Source organism: Canis aureus, chromosome 3, assembly GCF_053574225.1.
Source record: "Canis aureus isolate CA01 chromosome 3, VMU_Caureus_v.1.0, whole genome shotgun sequence".
NCBI lineage: Eukaryota > Metazoa > Chordata > Mammalia > Carnivora > Canidae > Canis > Canis aureus.
Window position 1 is genome coordinate 56,347,049 of NC_135613.1, and position 22,346 is coordinate 56,369,394.

Consider the following 22,346-nt stretch of genomic DNA (forward strand, 5'->3'; position numbering starts at 1 on the left):
ATAATCAAGAATTTTGGAGCGGGAAATTAGAGGCCTGAGACCTCTGACACCTTCCTCTACAGCTCAGGAGACAGGGGCTTGGCTTTCAGGCTCTTTCCTCCTCTGGATATCCTGAGAAAAATTTCCATGAACTTTTTTCTTCTTTTTTTAAAAGATTTTATTTATTTATTCATGAGAGAGACAGAGAGAGAAGCAGAGACATAGGCAGAGGGAAAAGCAGGCTCCCTGTGAGGAGCCAGATATGAGATTTGATCCCAGGACCCCAGGATCACAACCTGAGCCAAAGGCAGATGCTCAAACACTGAGCCACCCAGGTGTCCGTCCACGAACCTTTTGGCAGGAGCTCAACAGCCCACACTGCAAAGAATGGAAAGGGACTCATGCCTAAGAAGCTCACATAGTGAAACACGGCAAGGAGAAAGGAGAAAGCCTTTCATTTAGGTCCAAGCAGTTTAAAATAGATAAAGAGATGGTTCCCAAAGTGACAACACAGCCAATGATTGTAATCTTTCCCCTGCCCAGTCTGTCTCTCTGCCCCCTTCAGATAAGCTGAGGTTTGCAGAGATAATGTCACCAGTAGCTATAAAGCCTTCACACAAGCCAGCACAGCTTGTTGTTCATTCAAGACACAACACATGCTTCTGGAACGTTTCTTTGTGTTAGGCACATTCTAGACCTTAGGAAGACAGTGCTGAACAAGATAAGGTCTGACCCTCATGGAGCTTAAATTTTAGAGAAACAGACAAGATATACCAGACGGTGATTACCTATATGAAGGAAACACCAGAGTGCCCAGAATGAACACCTGGAGGAGAGGTGTGCCTCTTCGATGGGATTTCAAAGTCGACCACCCTGAAGAGCCATCTGAGCAAAGTCTCAGCTTGCAGGCCCTCAACCTTCAGCCCTTTCCAGCACCCAGCCTATTTCTAATCTTTGCTACTTTCAAAAGGAAGCTTTGGTAACTCACCTTGCGACGGGTATGCTCGGAATCCAGTGCATCTCTCAGGCCCTGGAGATCCGGAGGATTGAGTGGGGGCCCTGGCCGAAGACTGGTGTAGCGGGGAAACAACTCCTCCAGGGCTTGAGCTGAGCTAGATGGAGATAAGTCTTGCAGGGGCCGAGTGCTGAGCAAATCAGGCAGAGAATATCAGGGTGGGGAAAGCTTTCGAGAGCCCCTAGTCCAACTGTGACATTTTACCAATGAGGAAATGGAAACTCAGAGCAAGAGACTTGCCCAGTCTTAGAGCTAGACAGCACTCAGGTTCTGTGATTCACTCTAGAGTGCTCCTTCCTGTATACCACAATCCCCGCAGTGAAAGTCTTAGCAGAAACAAGCTAACTCTTCTGGGGAAAGATGGACTAGAGGTTGGGAGGAAGCCAGGTAGTAGGCATCAGATGCCCATGTTCCTGAAGGAGTAAAGGAGGCAGAAGACAGGAAAGAAAGGATGAAAATGAAAACTAAAGCACAAGCACCTTAGGTCCCTAAGAGGTAGAAGAGCAGTAAAGAGAGAACTAAGGAAGAGAACAATTGGCTTTCCAAGAAAGCAAGCAAGCAAGTTAGCAGAACCCTAAAGGGAACTCACTTAAGCAAGGTGGCTGTGCTGTCACTGTCAAAGGAGTCCTCTTCTCGCCTTTCTGAGCCAGGACCTGGAGTGATGGGATCCCCTGCATGCAGCCACAGGGACCCCACAGCCAGGGTCAGTTAAGGATAAGAAGAGGGACCACTTGAAGGTGAAGGGAGGAGAGGGCCTTCCTTTCTCCTTCACCCGCTCCTCCAGTCCCTCTTCCTGGAGCCTTTCCTCCTAAACTCTCTTGTCTCCAATGTCTTTCTTTCTCCACCTTCTCCCACCCCTTAAATCTGGGTTCTTCTTTACAGAGAATGCGTTAACTCACGATAGGCTGTAACACGTGAGGTTTGGAGCATGCTCTGGAGTTGACCTCGAACACTTTCCATCTCAAAGATATGCCTGGAACCATCCTAGGAAAAAGCAACATGAAAATCGGATGCAACCTGAATGATCTATGTTCTACCAACTGCCAGGGTACATGACATCTGGTACCCTCTAAAATACAAGAGTTTTTACTCCAGCACCTGGGAAAGCCCAGAAAGCCAGAACTGGCTCAGCAAGGGTTGAAACTCAAACGTCTACAGAAGCCAGACAAGGGATGCCTGGGTGGCTCAATGGTTGAGCCTTCAGCCCAGGGCGTGATCCTGGAGACCTGGGATCGAGTCCTGCATTGGGCTTCCTGAGGGAGACTGCTTCTCCCTCTGCCTCTGCCTCTCTCTCTGTGTGTGTCTCTCATGAATAAATAAATAAAATCTTAAAAAAAAAAAAAGAAGCCACACAAATAGTGTAAGTAAATTAACAGGGTACAATAAGACAAGCCTGATGAAGATTCTTGCAGACTAGAGAGTAAGTATCCTGTCTGAAGACTGTACAGTCCATGGCTATCGGTGTTTCAAACTCTGGAAGACCTATGCAGTCTTCAAATTGCTTACGACACTTTTTCTACCCAACGCTAATAACCAATCTCTAACACGTGACATCAATTAGACCGTATTTTAATGATTGACAATACCAAACTGAAAATCACATAATCAAACTAGCTTTGAGCTGGAAGGATTTTAGCATATTTTGCTACCCCTAAGGACCTAGTTCCCCCCCCTTGAGCTGAAGAAACCTTATCCTCACTTGGTGCCCAAGTCCCAATCAAAGCACAGCAATCTGTCCCACGGTGCAGGTGTCTCTGACCAAAAAACCCTACAAATTTCACCATTTTCCAGATTATGGCATCCCAGGACACTTCCTCCCTCATAAACATTTTGTTCCCAGGAACAAGCACAAAGAACACTCTGTAGTTAAAAGGAATTGAAATCCAACAATAGGAGTTCAAATCTCAGCAAATTTTTTATCACCTCCAATTCCAAGATCCTAGAAGTCCCCAAGACACACCTCTCTCACCTGTTTCTTCAAATTGTTCTCCAATCCAACCGACAAGCTGTGACTCAGCTCTTGGGCCAAGCCATCTAACATTTCATGAGGAGGTGGGGAGGCGGTGGGGAGATACAGCTGGGCTCGGGCTGTCGCCTCCGCCTGACGACTGAGGTGCAAGGAGGCATAGAGCTGGGAGGTCACCTCAGAGGATACTTGGTTCAGCCCAGGGGCGTCGGATGGATCACTCAGAAGATCCTCAGCCCGGAGAGGTGAACCGGGTCTGGTAGCTGACGTTGCCATGAGTACAAGCAGGAGACAACTGCAGACAGCAGAGCTAGGAACACCTGGTCCTGCTTCAGGAGACCCCAGGCGGGGAAGTGCACGGGGAAAGATTTGGGAGAAAGGAGAAAGGCTCCAAGCCAAGAATCCTTGGTGAGTAACGGTAGGGAAGCTTTCTGGTTAGAGGAAAGGTTTCCAGCAGTTCCAGAGGCCATGGGAGAGGGCAAAAGCATTTCCTTCCACAGGGCCTGGGACCGGTGGAAAAGGAGGGTGAAGCAAGTAGGGGCTTGGGGAGAGAAGACCGAGGGGTGACAGCACTACTGCAGTTCCTTGGAGCGCTGCAGGTTCTTAAATTCTCACACCCAGAACGTGCAAAGTGAAACGGACCTAAATCCAACAGGGGCCTGATTGCCCTCCAGCAGTCTTACTGGGCCCTCACCTGGTCCCGGTCTCGGAGAGGCAGGACCCTCACGCTCCCCACCTCCTCATGCCCCTCGCCTCGCCGTGCACCTGTTCCAGCCACGGTCAACCCCTCTGTATGTCCCCTCTGACCGCTCCTGGCAAGAAAGCCATTGGGGGCTCCCCAGAACCCCTCCCTCCGTGCTATCCCAAGAGAAACTGTGAACACCCGGTCGCCTCCTCAGACCTCTCTGAAAAAGTTCGCCGCCCCCTAGCCCAGGCTGAGATCCTCTACCCCGACTACGCCCGGCCACTCCACGCCACACCGCCGGACCTCAGCGCCCCCCAGTCTGCCAAGGTGTGGACCAGGGATCTTCCGCCTCCCCTGAGCCCGGACCAAGGACCCCTCCACACCCACCCTCACCGCCTTCCCTACACTCAAAACCGTTGGCAGCCTCCCGCCCACCGTCCGCAGCCCCGCCTCGCCCGCCTCGATGACGTCACCAGCCCAGCGCTCTCCCTGGTCTGCGCCCAGACAGCTTCTGCAGCCCGGGAGTCCTAGACGCGCATGCGCGGCGCCACGGATTGGCTGAGGGAGGCACGGGCGGAACTATTGCCCCACCGCGGCAGTTTGAGGAGCCGACGGGGCGGGGCTCTGCGGAAACCGGAAGTATCTGGTGACGGGCCTCACGAGCAGTTCCGGTGAATCCGGGGGAAGGGTTCCCGCCTGCTTGGGGGAGTCAGGGATCCGGCTCTGGAGCCCCCGGAGTGTGGGGGTCTCGCATCGAGGCTTACACCCTCTGCCCTGCAGATGACCGTTCACAACCTGTACCTGTTTGACCGGAATGGAGTGTGTCTTCATTACAGCGAGTGGCACCGCAAGAAGCAAGCGGGGATCCCCAAAGAGGAGGTGACGGGAGGGCCCCGCGCAATCCGGGTGACCTCGCATCTCCAAATGCATATAGCCCCAGCCCAGCCCTTCCTCTCCAAACCCCGTCTGGTTTCCAGCTCCATCCCGTCCCCTTCGACAACCCGAGCTAACTCTGCCCCTTTCCCTCTAGGAGTACAAGCTGATGTACGGGATGCTCTTCTCTATCCGCTCCTTTGTCAGCAAGATGTCCCCGCTAGACATGTACGCGGAGTCAGAGGGGATGTTGAGGGAAGGAGGGCTAGCCTTGGGAATTTGGGGGTTGGGGGAGACTGGAGTGGAAGAGACATTGGCACCCAAGAGAGGGAAAGGAGACAAGAAAAGAGAGGCTGAGTCTGGAGCGAGAGCCCTGGAGCTGTGATGGGGAAGATCTGACGATAGAGAGGTTGGGTGCAGGGGACAAATTGAGGGGTGAAGATGGGAGGTGTCTTTACTAAATCAAGCTCCTAGGAATGATATGTTTAGGGAGTCGTCCTAGACAGGATCAGAAGTATCTCTTTGGAAGAGATTATGCTCCTGTTCCTTAATGTCCTCATCTCTGCAGGAAGGACGGCTTCCTGGCCTTCCAAACTAGCCGTTACAAACTCCATTACTACGAGACGCCCACTGGGATCAAGGTGGTCATGAATACTGACTTGGGTGTCGGACCCATCCGAGATGTGCTGCATCATATCTACAGCGCGGTCAGTGCCAGCCCCTGGGACCCTTCCTTCCCCTAACAGCTGTGGCCACTTAGAGCCTCAAGACTCCTTGAGCTTCCCAGCCTTAATCTTATCGTAGCTCTGTTGAAGCCAAGAGTTCTCCTCGGGACTCTTGAGGTCTTGAAACACCACCACTTTCTCCTTAGGGAGAGCTTGCCTCCCAGCCCGTGATCCTTGTGTATTTGCACACCCCTGAGGTTACACTAGGTTTGGGGTTGAAAACAAGTGTCCAAAGCCTGGTTCTAACACCCTTCTTCTCCGTAGCTGTATGTGGAGCTGGTGGTGAAGAATCCTCTGTGCCCGCTGGGCCAAACTGTGCAAAGTGAGCTCTTCCGCTCCCGGCTGGACTCCTATGTCCGCTCTCTGCCTTTCTTCTCTGCCCGGGCTGGCTGAAGGAAGCATCCTACCTCACCCCTCAGGAGAATCCCTGTCTACCTGGGGCCATTCCTAACCTGTTTCATGTGAGGGCCCCCACTGCATGCCCCTCCACCCCCTCCAGCTCCCCAGCAGCCCTCCTGGGGCAATGGCCTACAGCCCACTCAGGTGCCCTCCCCATCAGAGGAAGGAAGTGTACAGGAGTCCCTACACCTCCACACCAGGCCCTCTCCAGTTTTATCCCCTACCTGGTGCTGCAAAAGTACAGAATAAACTTTGTCACCCTCTGCAGCCTAAGTGTGTCACTTTGAGTGGTCGGTCAGGGTCCTGTCCCACTCACGAAGGCATGAACAAGGGTGGCCACATCCCCTGAGCCTGTAAAGAGGCTTTGTCCATGGGTTTCTCAACAGTGACAGATCTTACTCAACTCACAGTGGGGTACGTCCAGATAAACCCATCATTAATTGAAAATATAAGTCAAAAATGCATTTAATGCACCTACCATACCAAACATCATAGCTTAGCCTTTTAGTATGTGTGCTAGTATATGAGCACCATAGCTTAGCCTTAAATGTGCTCAGAACACTAGTTATATTAATCTACAATTGGCCAGAATCATCTAACACAAAGCCTATTTTTATAATAAAGTGTTAAATAGATCATGTGACTTAATACTGTACTGAAAGTAAAAAACAAAAAACCACACACAGTATGGCTGTAACTGTATCAATGGTTTACACTCAGCATCCCGTGGCTGACTGGGGGCTGAGACTCCCTGCCACTGCCCAGCGTCAGGAGGTATACAGTATATTGCTAGGCCAGGAAAGATCAAAATGCAAAGGTTTCTACTGAATGCCTATTGCTTTTGCACCATCCAAAACAACAACAACAAAATTGTAAATCAAACAGTAAGTAGGGACCCTCTGCATTGACATTTTGGGGGAGAGGGTCTGTCCTGCGTTTTGTCCTGGCTGCTGATAGCACATCCTTGCCCCCCAGTCCCAGTCCTGACAATCAAAAATGTCGCCAGACCCTGCCACATGACCCCTAGGGGACAAAATCGCCCGGGACTGAAAACCACCGTGCTGGAGGAAGGCCGACCTGCTGCGGGTCCCAGGGGGGTGGGATTCTGCCCTCTAGGCTTCTCCTAGCGCACAGAATATTCAAGCTGCAGAGCCTTCGAAGGCGGGGCTTATGCAGATAAGCGGCAGGCTTGGCTGAGAGGTGGGTTTAGCAGATGAGGGGGCGGTGCCTACATGTTGATGATCTGGGCCGGCTGCCGCCGCTGCTGGGAGCCTAGCGGTCCCGCTGCGGTCTGGACAGAAGTGGCACCTCTCTTCCACCACCGCCCCTCGTCCCCGGGTCCCTATCCTCCGAGGACCGCCCTCGACCTTCACCTTCACTTATTTTCCCGTCCTCCTCCCCGCGCCAGGGACCCCGTATCCGAATATCTGCACTCGTGCCGCCCCCCGCGTTCCTCCCCTCCCGCCGCAACCCCGCGACCTCCAGCAGCCCGCCCCCGCGGGCCCGATCCTGCCCCGCGGCTCCCGCCGCATCCCGCTCAGCCCTCCCGCTCTCCCGGGGCTTGCGCCACTACACCCCCCGCCGTCCGCACCGGGGTTTCCCCGTTCCCAGCTCCTCCCGCCCCCTTAGAGCCCCCTCCCCCGCCCTGGCCAGCTGACATGCAGGTGTCTATCGCGTGTACCGAGCAGAACCTTCGCAGCCGGAGCAGTGAGGACCGTCTGTGTGGACCCCGGCCGGGCCCCGGGGGCGGTAATGGCGGGCCGGTCGGCGGGGGGCATGGGAATCCTCCGGGGGGAGGAGGGTCGGGCCCCAAGGCCCGGGCCGCACTGGTCCCCCGACCCCCAGCGCCCGCTGGGGCCCTCCGAGAGAGCACCGGCCGAGGCACTGGCATGAAATACAGGTATGGGGGTGGCCGAGCAACCCACCCCAGCTGCTCCCCTTTCCTGACCCCTGAGGCTTCCTGGGATGCCGCCAGGACCCCCTCCATCTGCGTCCCAGCTCATTCTATCTCTTCTTCCCATCACGGGGGTACTCCCTTACTTATTCCCTCTCTTTGTCTCCGTGGATACCCCTGACTAGGAGAAAATCAACTTTACCAAGGTTGACTGGTTCTGTCAGAGAGCCGGGGGATGCTCCTGAGCTTACCTCCTTATCCCCAGGAGGGCCAGGGATGCACAGATCTCCAGGCTGGGCCCCTTCTGGGATGGAGTGTCCTTGGGTCGGTGTCCTGGGAAGAGGCAGGGAGGAAACAGCTTCTCACTCTGGCCTGCTTGGGATACCTGACCCAGATACTGCCCTCACCTGCCCCAAGGGCCAGGTCTCCTGGGACCTTTCTTGGTAGGGAGGGGAAGGGGGCTCTTGGAACATTAGACTCCATCTCTCAACCCCATGCTGAGGGACAGAGGCCTGGCGGAGAAGGTGGACTGAACTGTAATCGACTTTCTTAGAACCACTGGGCTCTCGGATTTGCATAAGGGAGGGAGGGAGGGGCTCCTGCTTGGGAGTGAGCAGAGGTCACTGATCTGACCTGACTCTGCCCCTTGAGAAATTAGATCTCCTTCATGTGTTGGCTCTGATTGAGAAACTGAGCCAACTCCCTCGGTGAGGAAGCCTGGGGAAGAGGGAGGAGGCTCTCTGGGTCAGAGACAGACTCCACAAGCCCGCAGGAGTGGAGGGAGTAGACAGAGGAAGAGGGAGAACTGGCCTTTCCCAACCCCAAACTCCACACACCCCAGAGGTGACTCAAACACAGACGAGACCCCACCAAAAGAAACCTGAGCCAGGTAGCACACCATCAATGTGATAGGAGGGAACAAAAGCGCTGGACATGGGCTCCAGAGTCATTTACTCATTCATTTGCACTATGGGCATAGCAATGACCAACTTGGGAGGCCCACGGGGTCTAGTTCCTTTGGACTGAGATACCAGAGGGCTTCTGATTCTGGAAGGAGTGGAGCTGGGGGCTGATAATCTCTGTCCTTAATGGAGGCTCCACCGTTTCCTGCTGCTTCTGTATCCTGCAGGAACCTAGGAAAGTCTGGTCTTCGAGTATCCTGTCTTGGCCTAGGTAAGTTAGAAAGCAGAGGAATTGGGGGCTTGTGTGGCTTGTGTCCCCCCGCCCCATGGTCACATGCCTGGTTTCTTTCTCCCTTGCAGGCACCTGGGTCACATTTGGTTCTCAAATCTCAGATGAGGTATAAGTGATGGGACCTAGAAGCAGGGTGAGGGGGTATGAGGGAACCAGAGAAGAGGGAAGTGGATTTGGAGACACGTTTGCACAAGGCACAGAGAATGGGGGGCCTGAGGCTGGTGGGTGGGGGAAAGGGATAATGTAGAGGTCAAGGCCAAAGTGCAGTGGGGCTGGAGTGCAGAGGGAGATCCCTGAGGGTCAGTGGCTGATCTTCATCTATTTCTGTCACCTCCCTAGACAGCAGAGGACGTGCTGACGGTGGCCTATGAGCATGGTGTAAACCTGTTTGACACGGCTGAAGTGTATGCAGCGGGGAAGTAAGGACCAGGGTGAAAGAGCCAAGTCACATTTGGAAAGCTTCTTATTTTCCCTCTAGAGAACCCTGGGAACTCTGGGAACACCAAGTTCTGACCCTTCAGCTGATAGGCCCCCAAGGCACTCTAGGAATTGTAAACCCAACATTGGTCCCTCTTCAGTTTAGAGGACAAAGAGCATTCTGTGCAGTCAAAATAAAATAAAGCCAACAAATATATCCTGGGCATCAGTGATGTGCCACAATGTAAAGATTCCAAAGCTGAATTTTCAAACTTTGCATACCTACGGCTTCACACTGGGTACTCCCAAACCCAGCCAAAACCTAGGATGACCTTTCCCTGCTGCTTCTCCATCTGGCAAACTCTTCTGCTCATCTTCAACACTTGGCCCAATGTCAGCTCCTCCAAGAAGCCTTTGCCCAGCTCCCCAAATTGGTCATCACCCACCTCAGCTCCTAAAGCATTTTACACTGCCCTCTGACACACCATCTGCCAATGATGGCTAATGTTGATTGGCTAATGTAGCCATGTTTGCTGCTCAACTGGGAGGGTCCTCCTTCCACAGAACTTGTCTTGCTCTTCCCCATGTCACCTAAGTACCTACACAGAGCGGAGCACAGAGCAGGCACTGCTTGTGGGATGACAACACGCCCCCCCCACACACACACCCCAAGCTCATAGTTGAAGTGGTTAAACAAACTGAAAACACAGGGAGATAGGTTAAGTAATAGGAAATCTTCAGTGACTATCCACCATAACAACCTGAGACCTGTCACATGTTAGCTCCTAAGTGCCAAAAAATTTGAGCCCATAGCAGCTATGCAAGGTGATGAGAAGGGCTGAGCACAGACTGTGACAATCAGAGAACATTTTCAATAAAAAGAGGAAGAATCCAAGCTAAGCTTTGGAGGATGTGTGGGATTTTGCAGAGACTCAAGAGAAGGGGAAGGGCAAGGTGGATGGTTGGAACCAGACTAGACAATGCAGTGTCCTCCCCCCTACATTCATCTGTCCCTATGCCCTCATATTCTAACCCTTTGACACCCGGAAGAGAGCTTGGTGTGTAGTTGAGGTACAATTTACCAAATGAATGAAAAGTTTATAGGACTTCACCCCGAGTTCTGGGAACCCCTTATTTTGTCCAGGATGGGTCTGACAGCCCAATGGGTTCCTGGTGGATGGTCTGCTTTAAGAGAGAGGAAATGGGTTGAAGAGGTGGGGAGGAGGGGAAGTAACTGATATACCTTGGAGGGTCAGTGCTTCCTTGTCTTATTTCCAGGGCTGAAAGAACGCTAGGCAACATCCTCAAGAGCAAAGGATGGAGGTGAGACTGTGGTTGGAGGGGTCACTGGGGAAATAGTCATCCCGAATTCCTTTTCTTGCTTTTCCTTTTGTCTCTTTTTCCAGGAGGTCAAGCTATGTCATCACCACCAAGATTTTTTGGGGAGGACAGTAAGTGGCTGCCACACTCTATTTGGGGAGAGCTACAGAAAATGTGTGAAAGCACATGGGAGAGGTGTGGGGACAGCTGCCACCCCAGGCGTGTGTCCTGCCTGTGAGGACCCGTGCAATCCCAGCTCCTCATGGCACCAGGCCAGCCCTGGTCCCCTATCTTTTCATTTTTCTGCAGGGCAGAAACGGAGCGAGGCCTGAGCCGCAAGCACATCATTGAGGGTGAGAGTTAGGGGCTAGGTACAGAAGCCAGAAGAGTTGGGAACACCCTCTGAACCTTTGCATTGGAGGCTTTGAAGAGGGAATCTGGGAGTTATGTGGCTGTGGCAAGGGGGCAATGTCTGAATTCTCAGCAAAGGGAATCTTAAGTATTGACCTTTCTCCCCCACCCCTGCCCCAGGCTTGCAAGGATCCCTGGACCGCCTCCAGCTGGGATACGTGGATATCGTCTTCGCCAACCGTTCAGACCCCAATAGTCCAATGGAGGGTAAAAGCAGCACCTCAACCCTGACCGTCCTTCAAAATGGCAGTTCCTCAAACATTCAGCAGGAAGCCAGCTCCTGCTCAGGAGGCCTCCCAGCCTCCACGGTGGAGGCTCAAGACCCCAGGTCTTGGACAGGGAGGGAGGTGAAGAGCAGATGCCCATCTCTCCGGTTACACAAAGATGCCTGGGGTCTTGGCATGGCCTGCAGAGGTCTACCGACCTGGTGCCCTGGATGCCAGGGGGGTCTGACAGGTTTGCTCTCTCTCTCCCATGTGCCTAGAGATTGTCCGAGCTATGACCTATGTCATTAACCAGGGCCTGGCCCTCTACTGGGGGACATCCCGATGGGGAGCTGCGGAAATCATGGTGAGTGTGCTGCCCCACATCCCCCTGCCCCACAACCAGTTTCTGCTTTTCACTCCAAAACCCACTCTACTGTGGGGGTAGGGAAGGGTGTGGAATAAAGTGGGAAAAGTGCTCTGAGCCCCCCCCCATCTCTTCCCCGCCCCCAAACTAGGAGGCCTACTCCATGGCCAGACAGTTCAATCTGATTCCTCCTGTGTGTGAGCAAGCTGAGCACCATCTGTTTCAGAGAGAGAAGGTGGAGATGCAGCTGCCAGAGCTCTACCACAAGATTGGTTCGTAGCCCCCATACCCTACCTTTCCTTTCGCCTATTGGTCACCTGGATCCCAATCTCCACAATCCAATTCATCTTAGGTGTTGGCTCAGTGACCTGGTCCCCTCTGTCCTGCGGCCTCATCACTAGCAAGTATGATGGGCAGGTCCCAGATACCTGCAGGGCCACCATCAAGGTGAGATTTGGGGGCTCAGGATGGCAGGAGGGGCTATCTGGGCAGCTCTCTCTCAGGGGGGGAGTGCTGATTCTCCTTGGCCTGCAGGGCTACCAGTGGCTCAAGGACAAAGTACAGAGTGAGGGGAGCAAGAAGCAACAAGCCAAAGTCCTAGACCTTCTTCCCATTGCGCACCAGCTGGGCTGCACTGTGGCGCAGCTTGCTATTGGTGAGACACTGCCAGCCCCTGGACCCTGCGGGGGTCCTCATCTCCTGCGGGGATACCCTTGGGTGTCCGATTTGACCCTAGGGAGGACTTCCTCAGTGGCACTTCTGAAAGTGTGGGTGCTTGGTGTTCCCATCAATTCCCTTTCTTCTCTCCTCTGGCCGCAGCATGGTGTCTCCGCAGCGAGGGTGTCAGCTCGGTCTTGCTGGGGGTGTCAAGTGCAGAGCAGCTGCTAGAACACCTGGGGGCCCTGCAGGTGAGCTAAGGACTGAGAGGCAGAGCCCATCCCGGTCCCCTTCCCCATCAGTCAGGGCCTCGCTGTCCAACCGGCATGGCCTTGGGACCTTCAACCACTACGTCCCAAGGAGGAGAGGTCCCGGGGGACAAGGCTAGACTCTGTTCCAGTCCCCCACTTCCCCACCCCCACCTCCGACCCCGCTGCGCTGCTCCGGGGCCCTGGAACCCCACGTCCTGTTTAGGAGAGCCAGCCTGTGCCGCTCTCTTCTCCAGGTGCTGAGCCAGCTGACGCCGCAGACGGTGATGGAGATAGATGGGCTCTTGGGGAACAAACCGCATACCAAGAAATAGTCCGTCGGGGGGCGCAGGCACCCGCAGCGGGGCCGCCTCACTCGCCCAGTGCGCTTTCCCGCGGCCACCCCGCCTCCCGCCGCGTCCCCCCTCTGCCCCGCGGCCAGGGAGGCTCCACCCCTAACGAGTCCCGGCTTCCAGTAGCGATGCGCATGAACAAAGCCATATCCTCCCGCAGTGGGGCTCGAGAGGAAAAGTAGTGCGCCGCCTCCCAACCCCCTCCTCCGCTGCGCTCCTCCAGGCCTCCTGCTAATCCCAGGCATGAGCTTCCGGGCTGTCCCCTCTCTGCCCTTTGGTCTCGTTTCCTTCTCCCTTCCCCTAATCGCTGAGGCCCGGGGGGGGGGGTGGGGGGGGGGCGTAAAAAAAGAAAACAAACCACAAAAAACAGGGCAGATACAGGAAACATGCACATTACCTCAAAAGTGGCCCTAGAGATGTCATCAAGGGGTGATAATCTAGTAAGAAGTGAGTTGCGACGTCATCTGGGACCAAGGAGCCGGGGCTCTAGCGTTATTCTGTACAAAGGCAGCCAGGCTGGTCCTGGCAGGAAGTAAATGACAGTTTTGAGGGACCCTGCCTCCCCGTAGAAGAAGGTGAAGGGGAGCTTGAAAGTAGCACTAGTATCAGTCAATACTTTGTTCTTGCCGAGAGGGGACATGGGGGGAAATGCAGTGACACAGCACTGAGGCAGGTAGAGTGGTTCTTGGGGTGGCCTTGGGGAAAGAGTTGGGCTGTGCTTTGCAGGACATGGTGACAGCCTTTGAGGGCAGGGCAGAGACCTGGGGCTGGCATAAAAATGCCAGCCTGGAGCAGGATTTCCTACCTAGCAGTGGAGGACTGCAGTTTTCCTCCTGGCAATAATCTTTTAAAGCAATAATGCTGGCCCCTCTTCTGTAAGACTTCCCAGGGAATAAAAAATAAAAATAAAAATATGTAAATAAAAATCTCAGCTTGATCCTCAATAACGTGTCTGAAATTGTGGGGTTGGGAGGTTAGGACCTCGGTCTTGGATAGCTGGACCTCGGCTAGCTCCCTGCCATTAGAAAGCTCCAGTACTTGCTTTCTCTCCACTGACCAAGGCACCGTGTTACCCATCACTGCCCTCACGGAGGACCCAGGCCCCAAGGGCCACAGGCCTTAGAGGCCAGAGATCTGGCTCCATTGTTTGGTTGCTCTTCCCTCTGACAACTTTGCCTTTTTTTTTTTTTTTTAATTTTATTTATTTATTCATGAGAGACACAGAGAGAGGCAGAGACATAGACAGAGGAAGAAGCAGGCTCCCTGCAGGGAGCCTGATGTGGGACTTGATCCTGGGCCCAGGATTATGTCCTGAGCCAAAGGCAGATGCTCAACTGGCTGAGCCACCCCCCCCACCCCGCCTTTTTTTTTTTTTTTTTTTTTTTTTTAAGATTTTATCTACTTACTCATAAGAGACACAGAAAGGGAGGCAGAGACAGGCAGAGGGAGAAGCAGGTTCCCTACCAGGAGCCAGATGCAGGACTTGATCCCAGGACCCCGGGATCACACCCCTGAGCTAAAGGCAGATGCTCAACCACAGAGCCACCCAGGTACCTGCCTTTGTTTTGTTTAGTTATATGGGTCACACTTTTTGGCCCATACTTCTCAGTTCCCTTTTCCAGATACCCACACAGACGCCAGGGAACTCTTGGGATGGTCGTCTTGTGTGGCTGAGTGGGAGGGGCCATTCTGAAGTTGAAGCCTTGGGATTTGGTGAAGGAGACATAAGCTGAAAACTGGTCTATGGCTGAGATGATCCAGAGGGAGGGAGGGAGGGGAAGGAAAACGTGAGACCAGTGAAAGATGGGCTGTGAGAGTGGCAGAAAAGCAGACTCCAGCGGGGTTATATCAAGATACCACCCCTTAATCTTCCCTAAAGGACTCTGATTTCCCTGGGACACAGAGTGGGTGGAAAGTTACAAGCTTTAAGGATCGAGACACGGGAGGATGCGCTCTGCCTTCCTTAAAATTCAACCTTTCCATCTCCCTTCCACCCGTCCTCACCCTTCCTTGATCCTGAAGCTGGGAGAGCAGCCTAAAACCAATTTCCAAAAGGAGAAAAGTCAGCAGTCTGACATTTGCTGGCTGGCAACCAACTGGATCAACTAATGATACTTCCATCCACTCCTAACATCTCCCACTCGTTTTGGAAGACTGTGGAGGAAACGAGGTAAATGTGTGACTAAACTATGATTAGTTATTCTGTAACAAGCATACAAAAATTCATAAATTCAAAATAGTATTCCCTTTAAATGGTTACCTTGGAGGAATATTCTTTTAATAGATATTTCTCCTCCCAACCTCGCTCATTAAAAAAAAGTCCTCTAAGAAATTACCTTTAGAGGCTGTTTGTAGAGCCTTGGTAAGAACCTTCCTTTATAGTCACACCTCATTTAACGTATTTATCACCCATCTTGTTCATTAACTTAACAAGTATTTATATACTGAGTCCTACTGTGGTATGGCACAGAGACACAGTGGTGAACAAAATCAGACTCAGAACAACCTTTGTGGAGTTTACAGATGGGAGAGACGAATAACATCGAGCAAACACATTTACATTGTCCAAAGTCCAGAAGCAAGCATGTGCTGCTTGCTACCAGTCTACAGTGGCATCTGACATGGCCAGGCTGCACACTGTGGTGACGGATCAGCAGGTGTTAATAAGGTGAAAACAAGACGGTGAGGGGAAGAGTGCACTTGGAAGTTTTGTGGCAGAAGGGAACACTCACCAAAAGTCTCCAGAGCTAGAGGGTCTAAGGAGAGCATAGAAGCAGAATGGGAGATGTGGGTAATTCAGAACATACAGGACCTTATAGGGCAGTTTGGGATATTCTCTTTATCCTAAGGGCAACAGGAAACCTATATTAGTTATTCAGTGATACCTACAAACCACCCTGGAAATTTAGTGGCTCAAAACAACTTTTTAAAACTTTAGTTTTTCTGTATTGTCCTGTGGTTTGGCCAGTTCCTCTGCTCTTTTCACCTGGGCTAAATCATGTGGCTGGACTAAGCTGGCAGGTCAGTTGAGTGGGAAAGTCAGATGGCCTCACTGTACATCTGGCCATAGGCTGGGACTCCTCAGTTCTCCATGTAGCCCTGTGTGCTGGTAAATTCCCTTACATAATAGACTCAGGGCAGTGATCCAAAGGAATGAAGGCAGAAGCTGCAAGGTCCCTGAAGGACCATGCCCCAGAACTCATACGACATCACCTCTGCCACGTTCTGTTAGTCACAGGAAGTCACAAGGCAAGCCCAGATTCAAGGATAGGGAAACACGTGGAGGCTGAGAAAAATTAAGGCCATTCCACCTCAAGTTTAGCATTAGCACAAGTACAGCCATCTTAGGTCCCTGGGAATAAAAGCTGAACTTTACAGGAAAGACTGCAGATTGTCCTAGGCAGGGAATCCCATATCGGAAAGACAATAAAGCTCAGAATGCCCTCGGCAGAGAATCCTATATCAGATCTTAAGAAACTCCCCCACCCTTTCCCCCATATTGGAATGGAAAAAATTCCTCCACTCCTTCTGAAGATCCCCTAGACCAGCCCATGCTGCAACCCGCTTCGGGGTCCAAGTCTCTGCTCTGCTGTGTGGAGTATACTTGGACCCAAGCTCGAGCTTGTAAATAAATCCTCATGTACTTGCATCGGCGTTGGCTCCTTGGTTTCTCGGATTCGCAATTTTGAGCACAACAAACAGACCCCAATTCTTGACGGAAGAAGCAGCAAAGTTGCATGGCATAGGAATTTGGGGCTACTAAACTATCACTACATTAAAAGATTTTATTTTATTATTTTTTTAATTTATTTTTTATTGGTGTTCAATTTGCCAACATATAGAATAACACCCAGTGCTCATCCCATCAAGTGCCCCCCTCAGTGCCCGTCACCCAGTCACCCCCACCCCCTGCCCACCTCCCTTTCTACCACCCCTAGTTTGTTTCCCAGAGTTAGGAGTCTCTCATGTTCTGTTTCCGTTTCTGATATTTCCCACTCATTTTTTCTCCTTTCCCCTTTATTCCCTTTCACTATTTTTTATATTCCCCAAGATTAAAAGGTTTTAAATAGGAATGGAAGTGGTGTGTGGTAGAAGCTGGTCGGGCTTGAGATCTGGAAAGATCACTGGGAGCAGTGTAGAGTGAAGCCAGCAGAAGGCCAGAATGGCCATGGACAGACTGGTGAAGAGGGTCCTACCAGGGTCTAAGCAAGAGATGATGGCAGCCTAGATTGGGATGGTGTACTGGAGGTGAAGAAGAGTAGGTGGAGCAGGGAAACATTTAGGAGGCAAGATGAACGGGGCTTGCTGAGAAGTCGGTAAGGAAGGTGACAGTGTGGGGGGTTGGTGATCAAAGATGACTTCAGTTTCTGGAGCTGGGTAGATAGTGAAAGAGGTGGGAAATGCTGGAAGAGGTGCCAACTTGGGACAAGGAGACCATCACTTTGGGTTCCTGAAGACGACAAGAAACGAAGGTCTGGAGCTCAGAGAGGCTTTGGCTGTCAAACACTTTGGGAACATCTATATAATCACATCTACCCTAAAAGTTTAAGATGTAATAATCAACCAAAGATATTAGAAGATGTGAGGACAGGGTACCTGGATGGCTCAGTTGGTTAAGCATCAGGTCATGGTCTCATAGTCTCAGGGTCACAGGGTGGTGGGATCAAGCCCTGTGTCAGGCTTCCTGACCCATGGGGAGTCTGCTTCTTCCCTCTTCCTCTTCTCTCACCCTGCTCATTCTCTCTCTGTGTCTCAAATTTAAAACCTATAAATACATAAAGATGTGAAGAGACCTCTGAACAGCATTCCAAAGTTCCCAAAAAGTTTTGAGTTATGACAGCATCGCTGGCATACATAGATAGCTTCCCTCATGTGACCATGAAGACAATGCAACTCAGAAGTTCTGAACTATTCGCTTTCAAACAATGGTATGCCTCCTTGCAAAAGATTATCCTCTAGGGTCGTAACAATCTAGTTAAAAAACAAAATCAGGGATCCCTGGGTGGCGCAGCGGTTTGGCGCCTGCCTTTGGCCTGGGGCGCGATCCTGGAGATCTGGGATCGAATCCCACGTCGGGCTCCCGGTGCATGGAGCCTGCTTCTCCCTCTGCCTGCGTCTCTGCCTCTCTCTCTCTGTGACCATCATAAATAAATAAAAAAACAAAACCTATAACAAAATGAGAAAATTCTTAAAAAAAAAAAAATCAGCTCTGTGCTGCCTGTTAAAAGCCAGCAATGCCATGCTTGTAGAGAAGCCCACCCTGTACTGACCAAAAGACACAGGTACGAAGAAGTGAACACAATATAGGCTGGGGACACAATAAAAACAGCGAACACATGGTGCTAGCTGGTGTAGGCCAGGCTCCATTCTGAGTACCTTGTCTCATATAAGCTCATTCGATCCTGTTATTATCCACATTGTATAGACGAGGAAACCAACCAGCCCAGAGAAGTTAGGTAACTTGCTCAGGGTGTCACAACTCCTGAGTGCTGGAAGGCTAGGATTTGAACTCCAGCCAGCTGCCATAGAGTCTGCCCTACAGCCTCCCACCACAGAACCATGCCTACAGGTCCAGGAAAGGAGGATGAGGAGCCAGCTGGAGATAGGTGTGGTACCACAAGGGCATGTGGGCTGTGTTACGTCCTGTTTACCTGTGGGGGAAGTCAGACCCCTGAGTCAGAGCTCCAGCTGGGCTGCTTTGCTGAAACCATCAGGGTGTGTGGGTGTCCGGGCCTGGCTTCTCCGGAAGGAAAGGATTCCCAGCATTCTTGGGAGGAGGGCCACCTATGGTCCTGGCATCCAAGTGCCTCCACAGGCTCAGAGGTCAGGTGAGATGTGAAGTTTGGGAATGAATTCAGGAAGCTAGCCTCAAGAAAACGCAGGGAGGGCGCATGTAATATAGCAAGCAGTGGGCTGCAGCGGTGCCGATGTCCAGGGGCCCACCAAAGCTTGGGCAGCCTGGGCAGCCTGGGCAGCCTGGACAGACCCTTCCGCCGTAGGCAGTGTGTCTGGGTGGGGCTGTGATGAAGCGTAGGCCTCCGAACCAACAGGCCAGGTGGGCTGCAGGCGGCCAGGGCTGGGGCGCTGCGGCAGGAGGCTGGAGACTTGCACACAGGCTCCAGGAGCACCGGCTCGCGGCTGGGGGACGACGAGGGAAGGCGTGGAGGGCGCGAGGGGCCGCGCGGGGCCGTGCACTACCCCGGATGCCTACTCCGCTCCGTGAGCTCTGGCGTCGGGGGCATCCCAGGCCTCGGGCCTCCACGCCCCCACGCGTGCCTCGGCGGGGAGCGGCGCGACGGCGTGACTCCTCGAGGGGCGGGCTCTCGCTCTTAAAAGGGGCCCGAGGCAGCGGCGCCCGCCCCAAGAGCCGACCCAGCCGCGGGGCGAGCGGCCCGTCCCGTCCAGCGAGTGCGCGCCGGGCACCATGCAGCTCTTGGTGAGGGTGCCGTCCGTCCCGGAGCGGGGCGAGCTGGACTGCAGCATCTGCTACCGGCCCTTCAACCTCGCGGGCCGCGCGCCCCGCCGCCTACCCGGGACGGCGCGCGCCCGCTGCGGCCACACGCTCTGCACCGCGTGCTTGCGGGAGCTGGCGGCGCGCGGCGACGGCGGCGGGGCGGCCGCGCGCGTGGTGCGCCTGCGCCGCGTCGTCACGTGCCCCTTCTGCCGCGCGCCAACGCCGCTCCCGCGCGGCGGGGTCACGGAGGTCTCCGTGGACCGGGACTTGTGGTCGCGGCTGGAGGAGAGCGCGCGGGCCGAGCGCAAGCAGGATGAGGCGGGCGGCCCGGTGCCGGGAGGCGGCGACGCCCACGACGGAGACGAGAGCGAGGAGGAGGCCGGACCCAAGACCGCGGGCTGGCGCGCGTTGCGGCGGCTGTGGGAGCGGGTGCTGGCGCCTGCGCGCCGCTGGCGGCGGCCGCTGCCTAGCAACGGTGAGGGGCCGGGGCCGCGGGGCCTGAAGGCGGGAGGGCAAGGCGGGCCGCCGGGGGACTTTGGGAGGCCGGGGCACCCGGGATCGCCAGGGGAGGCTTCCGGGATCGGAGTGTGGGGGGATGCCTGGGATCGCCGTGGGGAGGCCTTGGGGTCGGGGTGTAGGGGAGCGCCCGGGATCGCCAGAGGAGGCCGTGGGGTGTGTGTGTGTGGGCGCCCTAGGTCGGCAGGGGAGGCTGCGGGGACCGGGGCCGGGGGGGTGCGTGGAGCACTCGAGGAAGCTTTCGGGGTAGGAGTGCAGGGGGCGGGGTGGGGGGGAGGAGAAGGCTGTGGGGACCGGGTGCGTGGGAAGCGACCCGGAATGCTTTTGGGGTCGAGGTGCAGGGGGGCGCTTAGGGGTCGCCGGGGAAGGCCGTGGGGTGTGTGTGCCTGGTTTTGCCGGGGCAGGCAGCGAGGGGCGCGGTTGGGATGGGAGCGCCCCGGATCGCCAGCGCTGCCCCATGCCCCGCCGACACTGACCCTCCCTCTCTCCCCCAGTGCTGTACTGTCCGGAGATGAAGGACCTGGCCCGCATGAGCCGCTGCACGCTGTGACCACGGAGCCCGGTGGGCGCTGCATTCTCGGGGCGTGCTGGAGTGCAGGGGTGATGACAAGGCCACCCAGCGCCCATCCGGGGAATGGCGCTGCTGCAGGAGTTGAACCTAGGGCAGGAGGGGCCACCCTAGCCAATGGCCCCCTCCCGTGTACCGGCTGGACCAGCCTCGCCAGTCTTGTGTCTTCAGGGGGAGAGGCCCGGAGATGGTGGAGATGGGTCCTCATTCCCGTGAGAAGGACAGAGTGTGTCCCTAGCTGTGACTCTGGCTTTTGTCCAGGGCAGCTCTGGGCAGTGGGAACAAAGGCCTCTTCTAGCAATTCTGTTAGTGGTTTGAAATTTTTTTAAAGATAGAACATGAGAAGAGGCTGATTTTTGTGTCATGTTAATGTCACTTCTGTGGCAGGTTAGAGAACTGAGAAAAAATTTTTTTCCAGTGCTGGTATGCCTGTCTCCCCAGGCCTAGTAGTGTGTTCCTAAAATTATTGAGATGCCTCTGTGCCTCGCTTCATTTCACAATCTCCCTTCAACCTGTGAGGGCAGGTATCACAAGGTCCAGAGGGCATTCATCTGAAGCACCTAATTAGGGCCTATCAGGGATAGGAAAGCCATCTGGTATCACATTATTGTTTTTTTTTTTTTTTTTTTGGTATCACATTTTAATCTTTTGATATTATCTATATAATCACAGGGAAAGCATTGTTATTATGGAAAAAGATGTGTATCATACAGATTTTTTTTCTTTTTTTTAGAGTGAGCACAGGGGCAGGTACAGAGAGAAAGTGAGAGGAGCTCAGGCAGGCTCTCTGCTGAGCTGGAGCCGGACTCAGAGCTTAATGTCACAACCCTGAGATCATGACCTAAGCTGAAACCAAGAGTCGAAAGCTTGACCCACTCAGCCACCTTCCACCCAGGTACCTGTCATCCTCCAATTTTAAATTTGTGCTCCTTACTTGGACATCTACTGTAATGCCATGGATTCTATTTTAAAATCCTATAAACATCTCAATGTAGTTATAGTTTTAGTCTAGGAGCCGCAGCAGCATCACTGCAATTATAAGATCTCAGGATCCCACTTCAGACTCCTCTGAGTTTTCACAAGAATCCCAGGTGATCTGTGTGCACATAAACATTTAAGCATCACTGATTCAGGTCCTGGACTTGCTGGGATGTCACCTTCTGTGGGTAGTATATTTAACACTAGTTGGTATAAAGGATATAAACTCTATTGGAAGTTGTAAAGGACGTTCTGTTGCTAAAGAAATCTGTATGTATGTGTGGCTTATTTATTGTGTGACCTTTTCCTGAATTACAAATATGAATTTATGAAATATAAACCTCAATTTTTATAACCATATTTTGGTATTTTTCCTGTGTTTTGTCTCAACATCGATGTTCCCTCTTTGGGGAGAACTTTCTCAGTATTCCAGAGTGTGGCCCCTTCCCTCACAGGTCCTGTTACAGAATGAATGCCTTGTTTTATAACCCAATAGCATGTGTTTTGTGGGCAGAAGCTCCATGATCTCCGGGACAAATGGTAGTGTTTCACATGTAGTATGTACTTAATAAACTTTCGTTGGATTTAGCTTTTTTGATACACTAGCCCCTAAAACTAAGTGTCTGGTCCGAACCCTTGAGAAGCTCTGGTAGTGAACATCACGTGTCAAGGAAGTGTCTAGCAGCTCACATCTTGGGCAAGTATGAGCCCCCAACTCTACAAAAAACCAGCACGCTACTTGGAACCGAACCTGTGGAGCTGTACTGACCTCTACTGACTCTTGGGGGAACTAGGCAACTTGGTGGAGGAAAAGATGATCAGACAAGGCCAAAAGGGAGGCAGCTAAGAATCCTGCCAGGCACCCTCCCCCTTTTTACCTCTGCCTGGTGAGCCCCACCATGTTTCTGATCTCAGCCCTGGTGACTGGGTATCCTGCTGCTCCCTCCAACTCTACACTGAGTTTTTCACATTGGGGTTTGATGATCCAAGAAAAAAAAACAGTAAGTCACAAGATTAAAAAAGAGAGATGGGTAAGGTGGAATGGCAGAAAGCAATACCCTTTCTTTCCTTATCCCCCCCACCACCAAGAACTACCCCCCCAAAAAAAAATAACAGAGCACACA

General features: G+C 53.2%; 3 protein-coding genes across 27 annotated transcripts in view; 2 read left to right on the plus strand and 1 right to left on the minus strand.

Annotated features, from left to right (window-relative positions):
* Nucleotides 1-13,239, minus strand: part of CNTROB (centrobin, centriole duplication and spindle assembly protein) — a 34,014-nt gene extending 20,775 nt beyond the window's left edge. For 3 of the 25 annotated variants that reach the window (XR_013376617.1, XM_077892748.1, XM_077892747.1), the window contains exons 1-6: nt 11,743-11,855; nt 8,568-8,705; nt 7,788-7,869; nt 1,894-1,978; nt 1,584-1,665; nt 968-1,124 (exon numbers count right to left, since the gene is read on the minus strand). Coding sequence is in view for 23 of the 25 variants with exons in the window: in XM_077892748.1 (XP_077748874.1) it covers nt 968-1,124; nt 1,584-1,665; nt 1,894-1,978; nt 7,788-7,869; nt 8,568-8,705; nt 11,743-11,843 (645 nt within the window). In the remaining 2 variants the exon portion in view is untranslated. The other 22 variants (XR_013376618.1, XM_077892744.1, XM_077892745.1 and 19 more) reach the window with 15 other exon arrangements.
* On the plus strand, nt 4,190-5,909 carry TRAPPC1 (trafficking protein particle complex subunit 1). Its single transcript, XM_077892765.1, has 5 exons — nt 4,190-4,316; nt 4,426-4,524; nt 4,676-4,746; nt 5,087-5,225; nt 5,508-5,909. The coding sequence occupies exons 2-5, from the start codon at nt 4,426-4,428 to the stop codon at nt 5,634-5,636; spliced, it is 438 nt and encodes a 145-aa protein (XP_077748891.1). The 5' UTR covers nt 4,190-4,316; the 3' UTR covers nt 5,637-5,909.
* A 5,779-nt stretch (nt 13,240-19,018) lies between the features above and the next one.
* On the plus strand, nt 19,019-20,854 carry RNF227 (ring finger protein 227). Its single transcript, XM_077892766.1, has 2 exons — nt 19,019-19,635; nt 20,171-20,854. Exons 1-2 carry the CDS (start codon nt 19,131-19,133, stop codon nt 20,224-20,226), a joined length of 561 nt encoding a protein of 186 aa, XP_077748892.1. The 5' UTR covers nt 19,019-19,130; the 3' UTR covers nt 20,227-20,854.
* Nucleotides 20,855-22,346: the final 1,492 nt, after the last annotated feature.

Bases quoted from the DNA above. Each gene is read 5' to 3' on its own strand.
- TRAPPC1 (XM_077892765.1), top strand. From the start codon at position 4,426: ATGACCGTTCACAACCTGTACCTGTTTGACCGGAATGGAGTGTGTCTT. The intron at 4,525-4,675 runs GTGACGGGAGGG...CTTTCCCTCTAG, and splicing joins CGGGGATCCCCAAAGAGGAG to GAGTACAAGCTGATGTACGG. The intron at 5,226-5,507 runs GTCAGTGCCAGC...TCTTCTCCGTAG, and splicing joins TGCATCATATCTACAGCGCG to CTGTATGTGGAGCTGGTGGT.
- RNF227 (XM_077892766.1), top strand. From the start codon at position 19,131: ATGCAGCTCTTGGTGAGGGTGCCGTCCGTCCCGGAGCGGGGCGAGCTG. The intron at 19,636-20,170 runs GTGAGGGGCCGG...TCTCTCCCCCAG, and splicing joins GCGGCCGCTGCCTAGCAACG to TGCTGTACTGTCCGGAGATG.